This window comes from Struthio camelus, chromosome 6 (assembly GCF_040807025.1).
Source record: "Struthio camelus isolate bStrCam1 chromosome 6, bStrCam1.hap1, whole genome shotgun sequence".
NCBI classification, from domain to species: domain Eukaryota; kingdom Metazoa; phylum Chordata; class Aves; order Struthioniformes; family Struthionidae; genus Struthio; species Struthio camelus.
Genome location: NC_090947.1, coordinates 8,849,389 through 8,864,773, shown reverse-complemented (window position 1 = coordinate 8,864,773; position 15,385 = coordinate 8,849,389). Strand labels below are relative to the sequence as shown.

The 15,385-nt window shown below is 44.7% G+C and overlaps 1 protein-coding gene across 8 annotated transcripts in view; it reads right to left on the bottom strand.

Annotated features, from left to right (window-relative positions):
* PARD3B (par-3 family cell polarity regulator beta) overlaps positions 1-15,385 on the bottom strand; it is a 437,068-nt gene that overhangs the window by 15,585 nt on the left and 406,098 nt on the right. For 7 of the 8 annotated variants that reach the window (XM_068948053.1, XM_068948054.1, XM_068948056.1 and 4 more), the window contains one exon: positions 15,198-15,277. In XM_068948053.1, coding sequence (XP_068804154.1) covers positions 15,198-15,277 — 80 coding nt within the window. Of the gene's footprint in view, positions 1-15,121; positions 15,278-15,385 lie in introns of all 8 variants that reach the window. The other variant, XM_068948058.1, reaches the window with a different exon arrangement.

Here is a 15,385-nt window from a genome sequence, read left to right as displayed (position 1 = left end):
AAATGGGATTTTCTTAAAAAGGAACGTATGCAACATTTCAAAAGTCTCTCTTTTTTCATGATCAAAAGTAAAAGGGAGATACTTCACATCATATCAAGCAGCTACAAAATACAATCAGCGCTCAAGAAGAACCTTCCAGTTTTCTGAGTCGGAAAAGGATGCAAAATGCTCTCCCCATGTACTGAAGTCCCCTGGAAAACTTTTGAAACTTATGGTATAAACTAGTGCAACTGAAAATGAAACGTCTAAGGAGGAAAAGACCAGGGTTAAGGGTTCTGTATTGATTTTTTTTCCACACTGGGATTAAAGTGATTTCAGCTGGGACCCAGCATTACAGATGTAATTATCATTTCCATTTATATTTTTAGACTGTGTACAAAGCAGTGCAATAACGGACAGCTGAACATTTTTCATTGTCCGTTAAAAACGAAATGTTTCTGATGAAATCTCTGTAAGACCATGGACCACCGCAGTAATCTCTCAGTAACAGAGCTTTCTTTAGATGTTTGGTGACGAGAGGGAAGGGAGAGCTGTCAGCCCTTCTCACAAAGGAGCCAAACTAAAATGACATTAAGGTCGTTATTCCCCTCAATAATACTACAGAGATTCCAAGTTAAGATCAGTAACAAGTCTCTTCAAGGAAAAAGTCAGATTATTCATTAAATAACCTTTTTTGATACTATTTACAGGATACTTAACAAACAGCATTGCATTAAGGCAACGTTCAGGAGGTATTCTTTAAACAACGGAAAGTTCAGGGAGTGGAAAAGCGAATTTTCTGTAAGTACAACTGACTGTCTCCCATACTTCCCCCACGTTTTACAATATACATTTAAGTTCAGGCTTCCTGGAGGCTTCTGACAGCTAGGCGCAGGAGTGCTACTGAAAAGCAAAACGTATTCAAGGTAAAGCAGGTGCTTAAGCGCTCTGATGGATCCCGGCCTACCACTCCGCGTCGTCAACCCAAACTCAATTTCAACTAACTAGATAACTGGATTCTCCTTTTTTTTTTTTTTTTTTTAATTCCCTTTCATTTCAGCTAGATCTGCTCTGCCGATCTGCGCTTTCTGCCATGAACGGCGGTGCCATCAGGACAGCAGCACAGCTTGCACCCGGGACCAGCAGCTTCCCTGGGCTGTTCCCCAGGGGGCTGCACCATACTACGGGGTAAAGAGATCCTTGAAGAAAATCTGCAAAACGAGCATGGGTAGATTCAGGCAGCTTAAATTCAGCCAAATTCCCTAGCGAGCGAGAAAGCTAGATGCCATCGGAGACCTCTAAAAAGCCAATCACAAGAGTAGAGAGAAAGTTATCCACCAGCAGCTATCCGCCAGTAAGAAACAGTACGTGCAGGGAAGTCAGGCGTCCTGAGTGTGGCCATCAGCATCCTTAAAGATTTTAGCTGATTTTGGAAATCTTAATGACTGAACGTATAGTTGTAAAGCGTGTTTGCTGTTTGGGGACCTTTAGAGAAAACAGGGTTACTATGTCCCACGTCAGACCTTTCTTCTATACATTTTGTCCCACCTACAGTCTTGGGTAGCTGATTTGCGTTCAAGAGGATATCAGTATTAATTATGCAAAGAAACAAAACAAAGGGAAAAATTGGTGCCATACAACGCCTCTGAAGTGCATTCTTTCTATACTGAAGATTTCTCTGTTTCCAGTAAAAAGTATTCCTATTCTTCAAAAAACAGCACCTCCGACTGAGTCGAAATTCATGATAAAAAAGCTAAATGACGGACCCAAACCTGGTGACACGTGGGCATGTATAACACAGTACACTAACACCTAGATCCAAGCAAAAAGCCATTCACGTGGATTTTCAACTGTGAAATCCTGCTGAGATTGGTTTTGCCTGCCAGATTTTGTCATGATCTACAACAGGCTGCTCTCCAAGTACTTCCTTTTACCTGGGAAACAAAGGCTGTTTTCCTTCTTTAAGTGAAGGAAAGCTCCAGCTACTCAATATCCAAGGACCCCCGCTGGTGTGGGGTGATAGCCTGGGCTGCGTTTTGTTCACACGCTTCCTGCCTCGTCTCTCCTCTCCCAGCTGAAACTGGCTGCCAGTTTCCAGGGCGCAGCCTCAGACCGTCTGAGACACAGCTCCAATTCTCCTTCCTGAAATCACATCTGGAGTGGAACAAAAATGGCAGATAATTCACTTTCGATTAAAGTTAACACTCTCCTCCTCTCGCTTCCCATGTATGTTACACAGCGGACGTGTTTGCATGACCTGCTCTGTTTCTTCAGCTGTTGCAAGTGCAGGAGATATCAATTACTGCGTGCGCAGAGGATGGTGACTTGAAGAACAGCTTCCAGTTTACACGGCTCCTCACCTCTATCCCCGAACATTTAAACGAATCCTATTGAAAGAGAGTCCTGAAGCAGAGGGATTCCTTAGGATCCCCCTCTCTTCCCCCATTTTTCTCCCCATTAAATGGTCCATCAGAGCAGGTTAACTCTTTAGCACTAATATTTATTCACATGGCTGCAGGATCCCATCTGCTTCTGCAGAACAGAGCAGGATACTAAGTGAAGGCCCCGCTGAGAACAGGTAGAAGTCAGAAGTAAGTATGAATTACGTCAACAACTGTACAGCCAGATTAAATTACATTTGGCAGACAAAGATTTGGAGCACGGCAAAAGCGCCTACCATCATTTTAGAGATGTGGGGAGACAAAGATTTGGAGCATGGCAAAAGCGCCTACCATCATTTTAGAGATGCGGTTAAGTTTTTAATAGGTGTATTATAGTATTTAATATATTACTTCCAAATAAAGCTTGCTGAACGTCAGGCTAGGCCTATGTACTACATTACACCAATCACGTGCCTACAAAGTTTTGCTGGCACGCTTCTGGCATATCCACGTTGCTTGTTACCAGCGATAAGGATGCCCAGTAGCTTATGCAGATTCTCCCAAATAAGCATCAACAAAAGAGCGGTATCACTGTGCATCTTGTGTTTTGTTTATGGCATGTTTCAAAGAACTGTTCCAGTAGAAAATTTTGTACAGGTGCTAAGATAGAATTAGTACTAATTTACATAACTATTAAACGCTAGAACAATACAATATTTTCCAAGGCTTGAGATGAGCGTAACATTTTGTAAGACAGCAGGATTCAATTTTCTCTGTAACAGGATACAACAAGAGCTTTAACTCCATGTTGTCTTGTAACAAAGTTACCGGTTTATAACTGTTACTGATCTAAACGTTGCCAATTATTAAAAGACCTTGAATTGTATTCATTTTAAAGTCCCGATTTTACTTCTCTTCAGTCCGTGGTGCAATGGGATGGGGATGGAGAAGAGGACAGATATCATGCAAAGCTACATTCCTTGTTCTAAAATCTCCAAAACGTGGAGAGGTTTGGACTGCTCAGTTTGGTGGGCAGAGTTCATGGGGAAAAACCAAGTATGCTAATCAGGTGCAATAAATGACTCCAGAGTTTAATCCAATCGCTACAAAACTGACCTTGCCAGCAAAGCAATAAAGGAATACACTCGACCAGTGATTGCATTTCAGTCTGACCTAGTGCTTGCTGAAATCCAGAGGAGCCATCTCCACGGATAGCAGCGCTTACAGATCTGGCTTGGACTAGCTTCTGCAGCATTTCTTGCAGAGTAAGGTGCTACTCAACTCGGATGACCCTAGCCAAAGCATGACCTTAGAAAGCGTTACGGTTGAAGAGCAATATAAAAAAGCCTTAGGTGAACATATGGGCAAAGAAAGTTAGATGGAATTTAGACTACTGACCCATGGAAACCCATGGAATTTAGACTATTCTCTTGGTATCTGTTTAAGAGACTTCAGGGCAAAAAAATTAAATGTGTCACCCACTCATGAAATGGAGGCAGTTTGGCTGCCACTTGCATGAGCTGTGTTGAAACAGCTGCTCTAGCAACTGTTTTTACCATTAACTTCTTCAGCGATTCTCTCAATCCCAAATTAGACAGCTCTTTCCTTTAATCACCAATTTATATAGAAGCTCTCTCCTCACAAGGCAGGGTTTCAGGCAGAATAACAATGACCAGCAACGGCAGTTGTGTTTGAAGCACTGCCCTTGTGTTTCTCCGTGGATCCGATCGGATCCCTCCCATCCCTATTTATTCTCATTGCTCAGTGGGGGGCACTCTGAGCACTCACGGTTGTCTCCCCTACAGGTTTGCAAGAGAACCCTGGTATTTGCAGAATCCTTATAGTTGAGTCCTTAAGTTTTCATAGCCTGTCATTAGCTTCCAGCATGCAATTAAGACTGTCCATATAAAATTCACTTTCCTACTTCATCATCAAAATCTCCTTTCCTGTTCCATAAACGTGTATGCAATAATACATATAACTGACTCGCTTTAAACGTCGTACTGTTAGAAGTTGGATCTTGCCATCACGACACTGCTACTTCCTTGTACTTTCTAATGTCTTCCCGTTTGTTTTTTTTTTTTTTTTCCCTGAGTCTGCTTTGCAAAAACTGGAGGCAGACAAGGGGGTGGGCTGGATTATGGACGAGTATGTGCAGTCTGCCTCTGAACGACGGGCCCCAAAGCAAGGCTGCGATTCGTTCAGAGGAATCTAGTGCAGTTGTGGCAGAACGTGCAAGACCTTCGTGCACAGCACTGCAGGAGAGCTGCAGGAGGCTTGCTCCAAAACATCGATGCAACAACCTCAAAAGTTGCCTGTTCTACAGATTATGTACTTACACCTGATGCTGTTGACTTCCTACACTTCTCCTTTGTTGGCTGGTTTTAAAGGACGTTCACCGGCAGCAATTTTTCAACTGGACCTCCAGATCTACTTATCAAGAGAAAGCTGATGCACAGAACTTGCAGGGGAGCTGTCTTTTCTTACTTTAAACAGAACTTCCCTGCAGAAAGAAAAACTGATTTCCTTACCTTAGCAGCTTAAGGTTCACACTCTTTGATCAGTTCTGATTTATGACCCAACATAAACAGCAATGTTTTTACTCCAAATACCTATACTTGTTCTTACAAAGCAGCCAGCTGAGCTCCCTGGTCTGCCAGTCTCTGGGGTGATTTCAATATCCACCTCGACAATGCACCAGATGTATTTGCCCTTTGTGGCACACGTCTTATTCCCCAGGTTTCACTCGGCACATCACTGTTGATGCATTCTATGGGATATGTGCTTTTGTTTTTAAATTTGATCTCCTTTTTAATTGGCATTCGCTTATCTTTTTCCCACGGATCCTTCACCTCAGCCTAACTGTTTTCTACTGACACTTACTTCTTTCATTAATATTTTGCTCCTGAGGAGTTGTTTTGTGCTTTTACTCATCGGAGGCACGGCTAACACTGCTTTCTCTTCTGTGAATGAGGCAATACCTCCACAACGTCATTACATTTTATAACACTAGTTCAAACACTTTTGCTTGAGGAAAATTTTTTCCTCCATTGCCTGTATTTTTAAGCTGAATTTGGTGCCCTTAGTTTTAGTGGGAGGTCTTTATCCCTGGCTATACACTACAAGATCCGTGTTTTTTGTAAATGTGACATTCTGAAGTATTTCTATTTACTCCCAGCTAAAATCTTCTTGCAAAACAGGCTGGCTGTTTAGTTTCAACATATTAATTGACTTTTAAACTATTCCACATTGCATTAACTGGCCCTTCACTACGAGGAGCTGAGTGACTTATTAGAAAAATTGACAAAATCCATCCCTATCTGCCTCCTTCTACACTTCCAAAGTATTCTTCTGGGACATCTGGCTTTTAGCATTTTTTTTTTTTCAAGCTATGTCCCAGTTGTTGCAGATATTTTCTTTGCTAAATTTTCTTTAGTTATTCCCATGGATATTACAGAGGTGGCCTGTCAGCTGCAATCCATGATTTCATGCCACGAACCTTGACCTTTCCGACTTTCTAAGGAATGCTTTTTCAGTATTAAGACTTAATTTGCTTTGGATAGGGAACACGCAGTTTCAGGTGAAATTTTGCTCTCTTTTGTCAGAAAGCTGGAGGCGTGTTTAACAACAAAATCCCTTCCCTTCTGAATTCAACTTGAGGGACTCCTGTGAGCGATCCCGTTTACAGTTTCACTTCCTCCTTTCAGCCACGTCTTAGGGAGACGTAGGTCACCTCCGACACACCATCATTTGCTGAAGCACGTCTACAGCGCGCTGCCCCAGCCCTTCTCCCTCTGCCGTCCTGCCCGAGGCTCTCGCTAGCGAAGGTGCACACAGGTTATTTATGAACTCGGTGTGTTTTCGGATTAATGCGCTTTGCCACCGCGCCTAGAAAAAGGCTTCCGACAGCACATATGACGCGGAGGTGATACGAGTCCTGTGGCACGCTACAACGGAGCGACTGAAACCGGGACGTACCAGGACAAGACGCAGCAGAGCGCTCGCAGCCTCCCGCTGCGGGGCGCTACCCCAAACCGACGGGCCGCCGCGGGCTCGCGCTCCGTCCTCCTCGACGCGCCACGGCTTTCCTGGCAGCTCAGAGATACCGGCCAGCTTTCTCAGCCAGCGGTTTTATTACCTTGCAGAGTTAAGCAGAGTTAGTTAAACAAATCTTAACTGTTTGATATTGGATTGAAGCTAATCTTTTAATGAGCACATCAGCTCGGTTCCCAAGCCTGTGCGAGAGTGAGCTCTCCTTTTCCCTCGGCTTGTATTTCATCTTGGCTGGTTTATTGCAACATTTCTTGGAGGTCCTTGACTAGGACCAATATTTCCATTAAAAGTGATTCTAAATTCATCTGCCAGGACTTAAAAACCAACTAAAACCATACACGTATTTCATTTATAATGAGATCATCACACTGGAAGATACAGACAGATAAGGTTTTGCTGCATTTTCAATAAAACTACAGCTGTCAAGATAAAAATCATATTTAAAAAGTATTCCTGAGTTACTGATATTACTTTAGATTATTAAAATTGAAGAGAAAGTTAATAATCAAGCGTGCCATAGGATATACTGTTGGAATATTATTTATATTTTATGCAACTAGGATGATGAAATTAGGTAGGACACTCATTTTTGTTCCCCGCTTAGTTCTAACCACGTTTAATTTTTTAAGTTTCCGAATCATCCAGTCGTCTTAGTTTTGCTGCTCCATTGTGGGAATATTTTTTTAAAAATATGATATATATTGAAAAGTAAAGTAAAATATTTACTCACAACTGGTTTTCAAACCTTTCTCTTGACTCCCTTACCTTTTTTTCCTTGGCTTCCCATTTCGGGCAGAAGTAAAGCTAGCAGAACTTGATGTATTTGAACTGTCAGCCCCTTCTGAAACGTTTGTTCTACTAACACTGGTTTGTTAACTTTTCCTGGCTGTTCAAGCCAATGGTTGGCAAAGCTCTGGCATACAGAGGAGCAATTTATTCTCTCTTTTCTTCTTTTTAATCAAGAGCAATGTGTATTTTTTAGGCTTACTAACCAAGAGTCATAAACTCACCTTCAGAAAGCACAGATATTCATTAGTTCCTTGTCTTTGGAAGCACTTTCTTTTTTCCTCTTACGGGGCACAAAAAATAAAACAGCCGTTAACAGAATGGGAATCGGGTTAGGATTCACATGGCAGGGACTTCACGCGGTCTGGTGCGGCACATGAGGGACGCAAGCGCTTTGTGAACCTACAGCAGTGTACAACAAGGCGGGGGCACGTAGAGAAGCAGGCAGAATTAGCGGCACACGGCGTAAAACATTTCGGCACTGTCAAGAAACTCCCCACAACAACGAGCTGGAAGATGCAGGGAGCGGGACGACGACAGAACAGGCCGGCCTGGACAGCAGTCAAGGAGAAGCAGTATGAGAAACAGGGGGGGATAAAGTCGTCTTTTAGCTGTACCCCAAAACCATGAAATATTTTCCTATCTCCCTGCCCTCTGCTGCATTCTACTGCTTCAGAGGGCAAATCTGGGCACTACCAAAAATATCGTGTGGCCACCCGAAGATAATACTTGCTTAGGAGTTTCTAGCTGTAACAGTTTTTAAGCCCCGTTGGCACTTTGGAAGCTTATTTCTCCCCTAAAAGTCAAATTTGCCCAGAGGTAGCTAGGCCAGTAGCGGCTTTGTGCCTACTCCATACACATGCCAGGCCTGCAGCTGGGACAGTCCAGGGAGCCCTGCAACCTCGGGGGCACCAGCTCTGGGAAAGGCCCCAGGTTGACCCAAAGCAGTAGGCCAGGTCAGAGAGGCTCACCAGGGCCTATGTTCATCCAGCAGCCTTAGCAGAGCGCATGAGCAGGAGGGAGAGGTGTGAAACCATGTCACGGTCCCAACAGAAATGGTGAATATCCACACAGTCTCCTCTTCCTGGATGATTTTGGCATCCCACAGTTTTGCCTCGTCACTACACTGTTAGGTCCCAGCTTTCCACACACCTTCAACCAGGCTACATACAGCTCAGCAAAAATCATATTGCAACTGGGTAAGTGACACGATTTTTGGTGGCTGCTCCCCCCACCCCTTTTTATAGCATAGCCAGAGTAAACAAGTCTAAAGGCAGAAGACACAGAGGTGGAGAAACTATCAAGTGGACTCTCGCTTTGAGGAGACTGACAGGGACAAAGGAGTTTCACCTCCAGTGTTCATGGGCTTCATCTGCTTTTTTTCTTCCCAGACCTGCTGTGCACGGATGACAAAGAAGAACTCTGCGGAAGGTGGCCTAGTTCAGAACAGGGCGCTACACTATAACCTCTACAGCAACCAACAGTTTGCAACGCAGAGATTTATCAAGAACATATGTATATACCAAGGACGGCACAATCAGCAACGGCGTTAGTGGGAAGGACCAACAGCTGAATTACTGCTCTTCCGCTGAATTACTGCTCTTCTCATGACCAGAAAGATGCTTATGTCTTTACAAAACCTTGCAGAAAGCCTAGCTGTAGCTCTCAGTCCAAGTCTGCTTCAGCTGTACGGGGGACATGTCAGAATCTGAAGCAGCTACAGGGGGCTAGCACGTCATATTACGCACTGAACTTTTGTAGAAGCGCTTACTGTAGGTGTTCGGTTATGCAGCTGCACTCCCAAAACATGGCTTTGATGATTCTGGACTAAGTTCGTAGGTTATTTCCCCACCAACAAGGTTTTGGCCAAAAAAAAAAAAAAACCAGAAAGTTTATGAAAATACATCTGTGGATGCTCTCTTGATCCAGGTGAACGACGCTACAGTGCAGACAGCGCTACAAGGCAGCACTGGCACCGCCTGCAACCACGGCAGCCTGCATCAGCATTGCCGCTCTCTCCACCGGCCACGAAACACAACGTTGGGCTAAAACGGAAAAAAGGGAATTCAACAGAGCCATGTAAGGAAGAAGTGAACTGCAGGGAGGAACAATGGGAAATTGAGAGGCAGAGAGCTGTTCAGAAGGGAACGAGCACCAAGACAGACACCGCAAGATAACTTGGGAGAAGAGCAGCAGTACGGCGGGACAGAACGACACTGTCATCGCTACCGGAGAGCCATCGCACCCGCTGCACGACACTTCTCCGCGGGCCTGGACCAACGTGAAAAACGGACCACAAGGTCAGCCCACCTGGCTGATGGTTATTACCGAGACCGCATTGCAGGGCGATACCGCGTAAAGTACCGCTGGATGTCAAGGAGGAATGCAAATGAAGCGTAGCAGATGAGAGGGGAAGAGACTTGCAGCGTGGGATGGATTACGTTAAATCAAAGTGATTTAAAGCAAAAAAGTTTAATTGTGATTTAAACCAATAGGCAGGGAATCTTGATTTAAATAATTGATTTTAACCTTGCTTTTTCATCTGTGCTCTTTGGTTAGTCGATTCCCATAGGTCGGGAACGCTCTGACACGTTGATTTGCAGCTAATTATAGTCTCTGCGCTAAAACTGTGATTTCTTTTTGTTAACCAGGAGAATACACTGTATACATATTTAAGTGATGGCAGTATATTAATTTCGGATTTGGCTAGATAATGCTGAGTGATGACTCTTATTTCATAGATAATTAACTTTTTCTCGTGATTTGTGTCAAGCCACTTTCTGATGACGTTTTTGGGATTCAATTAAATAGCAGAAATCCTGCATTTTGATACAAACTTTCTCAGTGAAATAAAGGCAGGCAGCTTCAGTTGCAGGAAAAAGCCAATGAAACTTGCTACGTAATCCATTCCTTCTCTCTGAGGATCCTTATCTCTTTATGACATAGCTGTTACGGAAACCTTGCTTTTGATCCAAACAGTTGGAAATGTTTTTGACTCCACTGTACAGGATACCTCATACACTGACAGCACGGGGACCCCAGCCCCTTGAGCCAATGCTCTTGTCATGCTTTGTAGTGGGGGACTTAAGTGCTCCATCTAGTTAGATTATTGAAAGGGAGGTTTAAAGAAGACATAAATGATCACTGCCCAGAAGCACTGAGGCCGGGGGGGGGGGGGGAGGATTTTGCAGACTGCTTAGATCTTGACATCTAGCAGAAAAAAACCCTCAGTTCCTGGCAACTGAAATTGGACAATTTTAGACCAAAATAAAGGGGAGGGGCGCAATACTTTAAACTGTGAAATCATTAACTTCTGAAGAATGTCATGAATTCTCCACTACCTGAAATTTTAATTCTAGCTTAGATGCTTCTGTAAATGCATTTACAAATTAACGCTATGGATCAAAATCGAGCTTTACTTTGATGCAGAAATACAGAGGGTCTTGGAGGGCTTAGACTAGAAGATCAAAATGGTCCTTTCGGCATCTTACCTGGAAACTGAGCATGTGCTGCTTTTAGCTACTGCCTGAAGAAGCGCGAGTTGCATGGTCAATCCGAACAGAAGCTTCCAGCACGGCAAGGCTATGTGCTGCCGCCGTCCTGCAAGGCTCGTTCCTTAATACGTTTGCCAGTTTCAAGGTGCATGTTACATTTACCACAGATATTCCCGTGGACCAGTTACTAGTTTGCTCAGTGATCTCCTCCCAGACCCTGAAATACAGCTGAGCTCATCTTCACAGCCTGAACGCATTTTTCCACGCTGGGAGTTATTTCCTAACGCTCTTAAGTGCCTTTCCAGTCCCACCCCTTTTCTTGACAAAAGCGCTCATTCTTCAGTAACATGGGGATTCCAGAGGAAGTCTGGAACGCCAACTTTCTTTTGGAGCCACCATGTCTTACCAGGAAGGTGGCTCAGCTGCTTGATCTACGCTCACGGTGCCAAGCAGCGTCCTGGCTCAGCGTCTGCTAGTCTCCGCTTCGGGTCACAGCCAGCTTTTCTACCAAGGGAGCAAAGGGTACGGCTTCCGGACGTGAGACTTCTCCAACCAAGGCTGCCTTTGGCAAGCTTCTCATTTACATTAAGACACGCTTCCCTAAAAGCGAGCTCAAAAATAAAACTATGAACAAACAGAGTAGCTTCAGCTTCCTACCTGTTCCTTAGTTTCATCGGGAAAATATTTTGGATTACACCAGGAGAATGCTCATTAAAAATAGCTGTTTTTTTTTTTTTTTTAAAGAAAAAAGGAATAACACAAATGTTTTCCTGGCTCCCACACCCTTGCCGTACTCCTTTTCCCAAAAGAGAAGCCTAGGGAGTGTAAGAATCAAGCCATTCTCCTCCTAAGTGGGAGGATTTAACATCGCTTAATAATACTATTCAGCACTACTTAGCCTTAGCCCCAGGGCAACACATAACTCTCGAGTGCAAAGAACTGTATCTCTCTCAGAAAGCCTTCCTGTCTGTCTTTCCCGTTTTGCTGCTTTTCCGCAGACAGCGCAGCACAATGCAGCGCGAGACGAAGAGCTGCCACTCTCCTGCCACAGCAACTTACCGATCATCTCATTCAGGAGATAATGTCTGCCTCCGTAGACATTTCTAAAGAAAGTCCACAGACTGGCATTATTTTAGCCAGAAACTTAACTACATAACTCAGCTGGCGACTCATTAGGCCAGTCACATACAAAGCCTTCCTCCAAAGACTGCTGCCTCCTATTTTCAGCTTTTAATTAAAAACGTAACCTTACACAGGAACAGATCCTACACCCATCAAAGGCAAAAAGGGCGTCGCTGAGCGCAGTGAGACTGGGACACTGGATTTGCTGCGGGGTCTACTGAGAAGGCAAGCACACTTGACACAGCTGAATTTCTCAAATACACTCAATACAGATGCACATCACCTGAAACCTGGCCCATAATACCTAGGCTTAAATTAGCAGCTACAGGGAAAGATGGCAACAATACAAACCTAGACGGCAAAGCACCAAGGATGTCTTAAAGCTCAGACTTAACAGCCCAGCACGCTGGTGGATGCTGCTGACGGTCTGACTTTCCCTTCGCGCAGGATGCAGCCTTCAGCCTTCGCGCAGGAACAGGAGTAGCGCCTCAGGGGCGCCGCACAGTTACAAAGCTATCAGGCTGGTGATCCTTGCTCCCTCCTGCCCAGTGGGAAAGGAAACCAAAGCTCTCCTCCTCCATCTTTCCAGGCCCACGCGTGCTCCTAGGCAGCTCCTGCTGCCTTCTGAGGAAGCAGAGCAGTTTCCCTGGGCAAGCACCACCAGCTCCTCCTGACATGCAACTGGTTCCTTCCCTCCTCTAGGGAACCCCCCATCCTCAGTCGAAGCCGGGGGGGGGGGGGTGCCTTCCTCTCTTCCTTTGCATCATGCCGCACCAGACTTGCAGGGAGAGGCCGTTTCAACACAACATTGCAATAAGAATCTGCTTCCCAGCATCTACAACTATCGTCTGAGGCCTCTTTAGGTATCTTTTATTAAATAGGACTTAAACGGCTAAAGTCCAAACCAAAAAAATACAACTTAGTGGTTTGACTAAGATCAGGAACTGGATAAGGAGGGGAACAAACCCAAAGGCACGACAGCATGAATGAATACAAGATTGCTAGGGAGCAGAAAGATGCTCTTTGAGGAGCTACCAGCTCTGTAGCACCACCGCTGCAGGATGCACACCTATTTCTTTCTCTTGAGGTTTTTTTTTTTTTTTTTTTTTTTTTTTTTTTACTGCTGCCCATTTTAGTAGTGCTCATGGCTCCTCCACGGAAAACAGGTTGGCAAGTAGTGGTTTTTACCTGGATTCCTCTGTACTTCTGGGCACTCAGCCATGCGAACAAAGAAATCACTCATTTCCATTAGTGGCTGGCAATCCGACTGCATCCCCTTCCTTCGGATTTAGACTTCACTCTAGCAATCTAGTCATTTGTGATTGCCAGGGCTTAATTACTGCGGTAACATGAAACTGCAAAACTTACAAAACATGGGTCTACACCCCAGCGGGCGGCCTGCTCGAGCGCCGGCGCACCCAGGGAGCGGCACCCCCAAGCTGGGCTCCCCGCGGGCGGGAGCGCCCCGCAGACGAGCCGTTCGGGTGGCCCCGCGGCTCACGCAGAGCGCGTAACCCCGCTGCAGCGCACTCCGCCTCCCTCGACGGCATCATCCTCTTGGAGAGCGCGACAGGCTTCGCTCCCATCTCCGCTGAGCCTTCGGATGACTTCCTAAATCGTTGGTCCGAGCCAGCTAAGCGCTCAGGCCTCTCATAAGACCTACGAGTCATGTTTCCAGCAAGTTAAACGGAGGTTTTGCAAGAACATGGTGAAGCGGTGAACAGTACGCTCGTGGGGACGCGCTGAGGAGGCCAAGAGTTTTAGAAACGAAGGGGAAAGAAGGAATACACAGAGCGCTCGACTGCCGTGTAAATCAAGGGTCTCTCTCCATCTGGAACACTGTGCTGAGTTCCGGTCATCCTAGCTCAAAAGGAATATAGCAGAGATAAAAGGTATTCAGATATGGGTGATGAAAGTAATTTCAGTGGGAAATTTCCATTTTAAAATGATCGGAAAAAATAAGGCTGATTAGCTCGGAAGGAAGATGAATAAAAGGAGACATGACAGAGGAATGCAAAACTTGCTGTAGAGAGTTACACTGGGTGCCAATTGCTAATTTATTCTTGTAATTCACAAGGAAGTAGATACTCAGTAAAACTGAAATTTAAAATAGATAAAAAGACGATGTATAATTGAACTACACGCAACTAACCTGCAAAAATCTTTGCTAAAAACATGACAGAAGACATGAGTGTCCTACTTCGTAGGAGAAATTTCCAAAACGATGGCTGACACAAATGCCATTTGAAGGCAGTAACTAAACTATAGACGCATCCTTTGGTTGAGAAACCACGTACATTCAAAATGCCTACAGACATCCAACAATTTTTAGTGAGACAGCCTTTACATTGATTTCCAAAGTAAGATATTCTTTATATTTTCATTTGGAGTTGGACGCAGCGTTACATATTTCTCCATCAGTCTTTGCAGGAACACCTTCAAATGTAAACAGCTCAGGGGAAAAAAGAAGAAGCAAAAAGAAAAGGAACAACGCACCTTCACGGATTTCCTAAAATGCCATCACAGTACTTCATAACTGAAAATCTCTTCTGGGTTGTAAACGACTCTTCTTGCTTTGCTTTTATATAGGAACTGATCTCGCTTGTAGGTCCAGCGAGTAGACTGAGCGACGACCTCTTGGAGGTCCTTTCCAGCTTTCTGAGGCTCAGGAAGAATATTTTCCATTTTTTGTTTTCTTTCCCACTCTGCTTCCCGCTATCTCCTCTAATGCTCTCTCACTCCTCTCTCTGGCTTGCTAAATCTCACAGTCTGCTACTAGAACTCCCACAGAAACGGGACTGAAATCTCAGAAATGCTTCCTTTTTGTTATGCCCCACTGGTTTCAGATTAGAATTATTCCTCATTGAGTAGATAAGGATTAAAAATTTAAAAAAAGCTCTCAGAGAACTCGCTCTCCTTGCCGCAGTGCTCAGCTAAAGCACAGAGATGGTCTCCAGGAACAGCACTGCTAGTCAGATGGTCTTTGCAGCCACGGTGGGACTTCAGTAGCTGTGGCTGCTGTAGCAGAGACTTTCCACAGCAGTACTCCGTCTTTGCCAGCTGGGATTATATCACTATAAAGTCGGTCACAGTTGTGCCCTGCAATGACCTGCTCTAACTCTTGCAGAGCCGGCTTCCTTACCATCACGTTCCCTCCCTGTGGATCACGACTCTTGCTGATGTGTTCAGTGAGGGATACTTTTTTTTTTTTTTTTTTTTTAAAAGATCAACTGTTCAAATTATTAATAAAGTTATAAAGACAGCATTAAATCAGCAAAAGGTGGCAAGACAAAACTGCACTACTACCTCTCACTTTGGAGCCAGACATCAGCTCTGGGCTGACTTCCCTAAGCACGTGTGTGTCCGGGGCTCGGCACCGTACCTGGGCAAGGATGCGTACTGCCTTTCCATCCCTTCGAAGTGGAGGCTGTATGAGCTCCCATCTGGACCTTTTCCAGGCACCTGTGGAGAGGAGAGTAATTAGAGATGAAGATCAATTATACACCCCAGTTACTAACAATGCATCTTGAAGCGATAAGCAGGGAACACATGATGCTGCAACATGCCAAA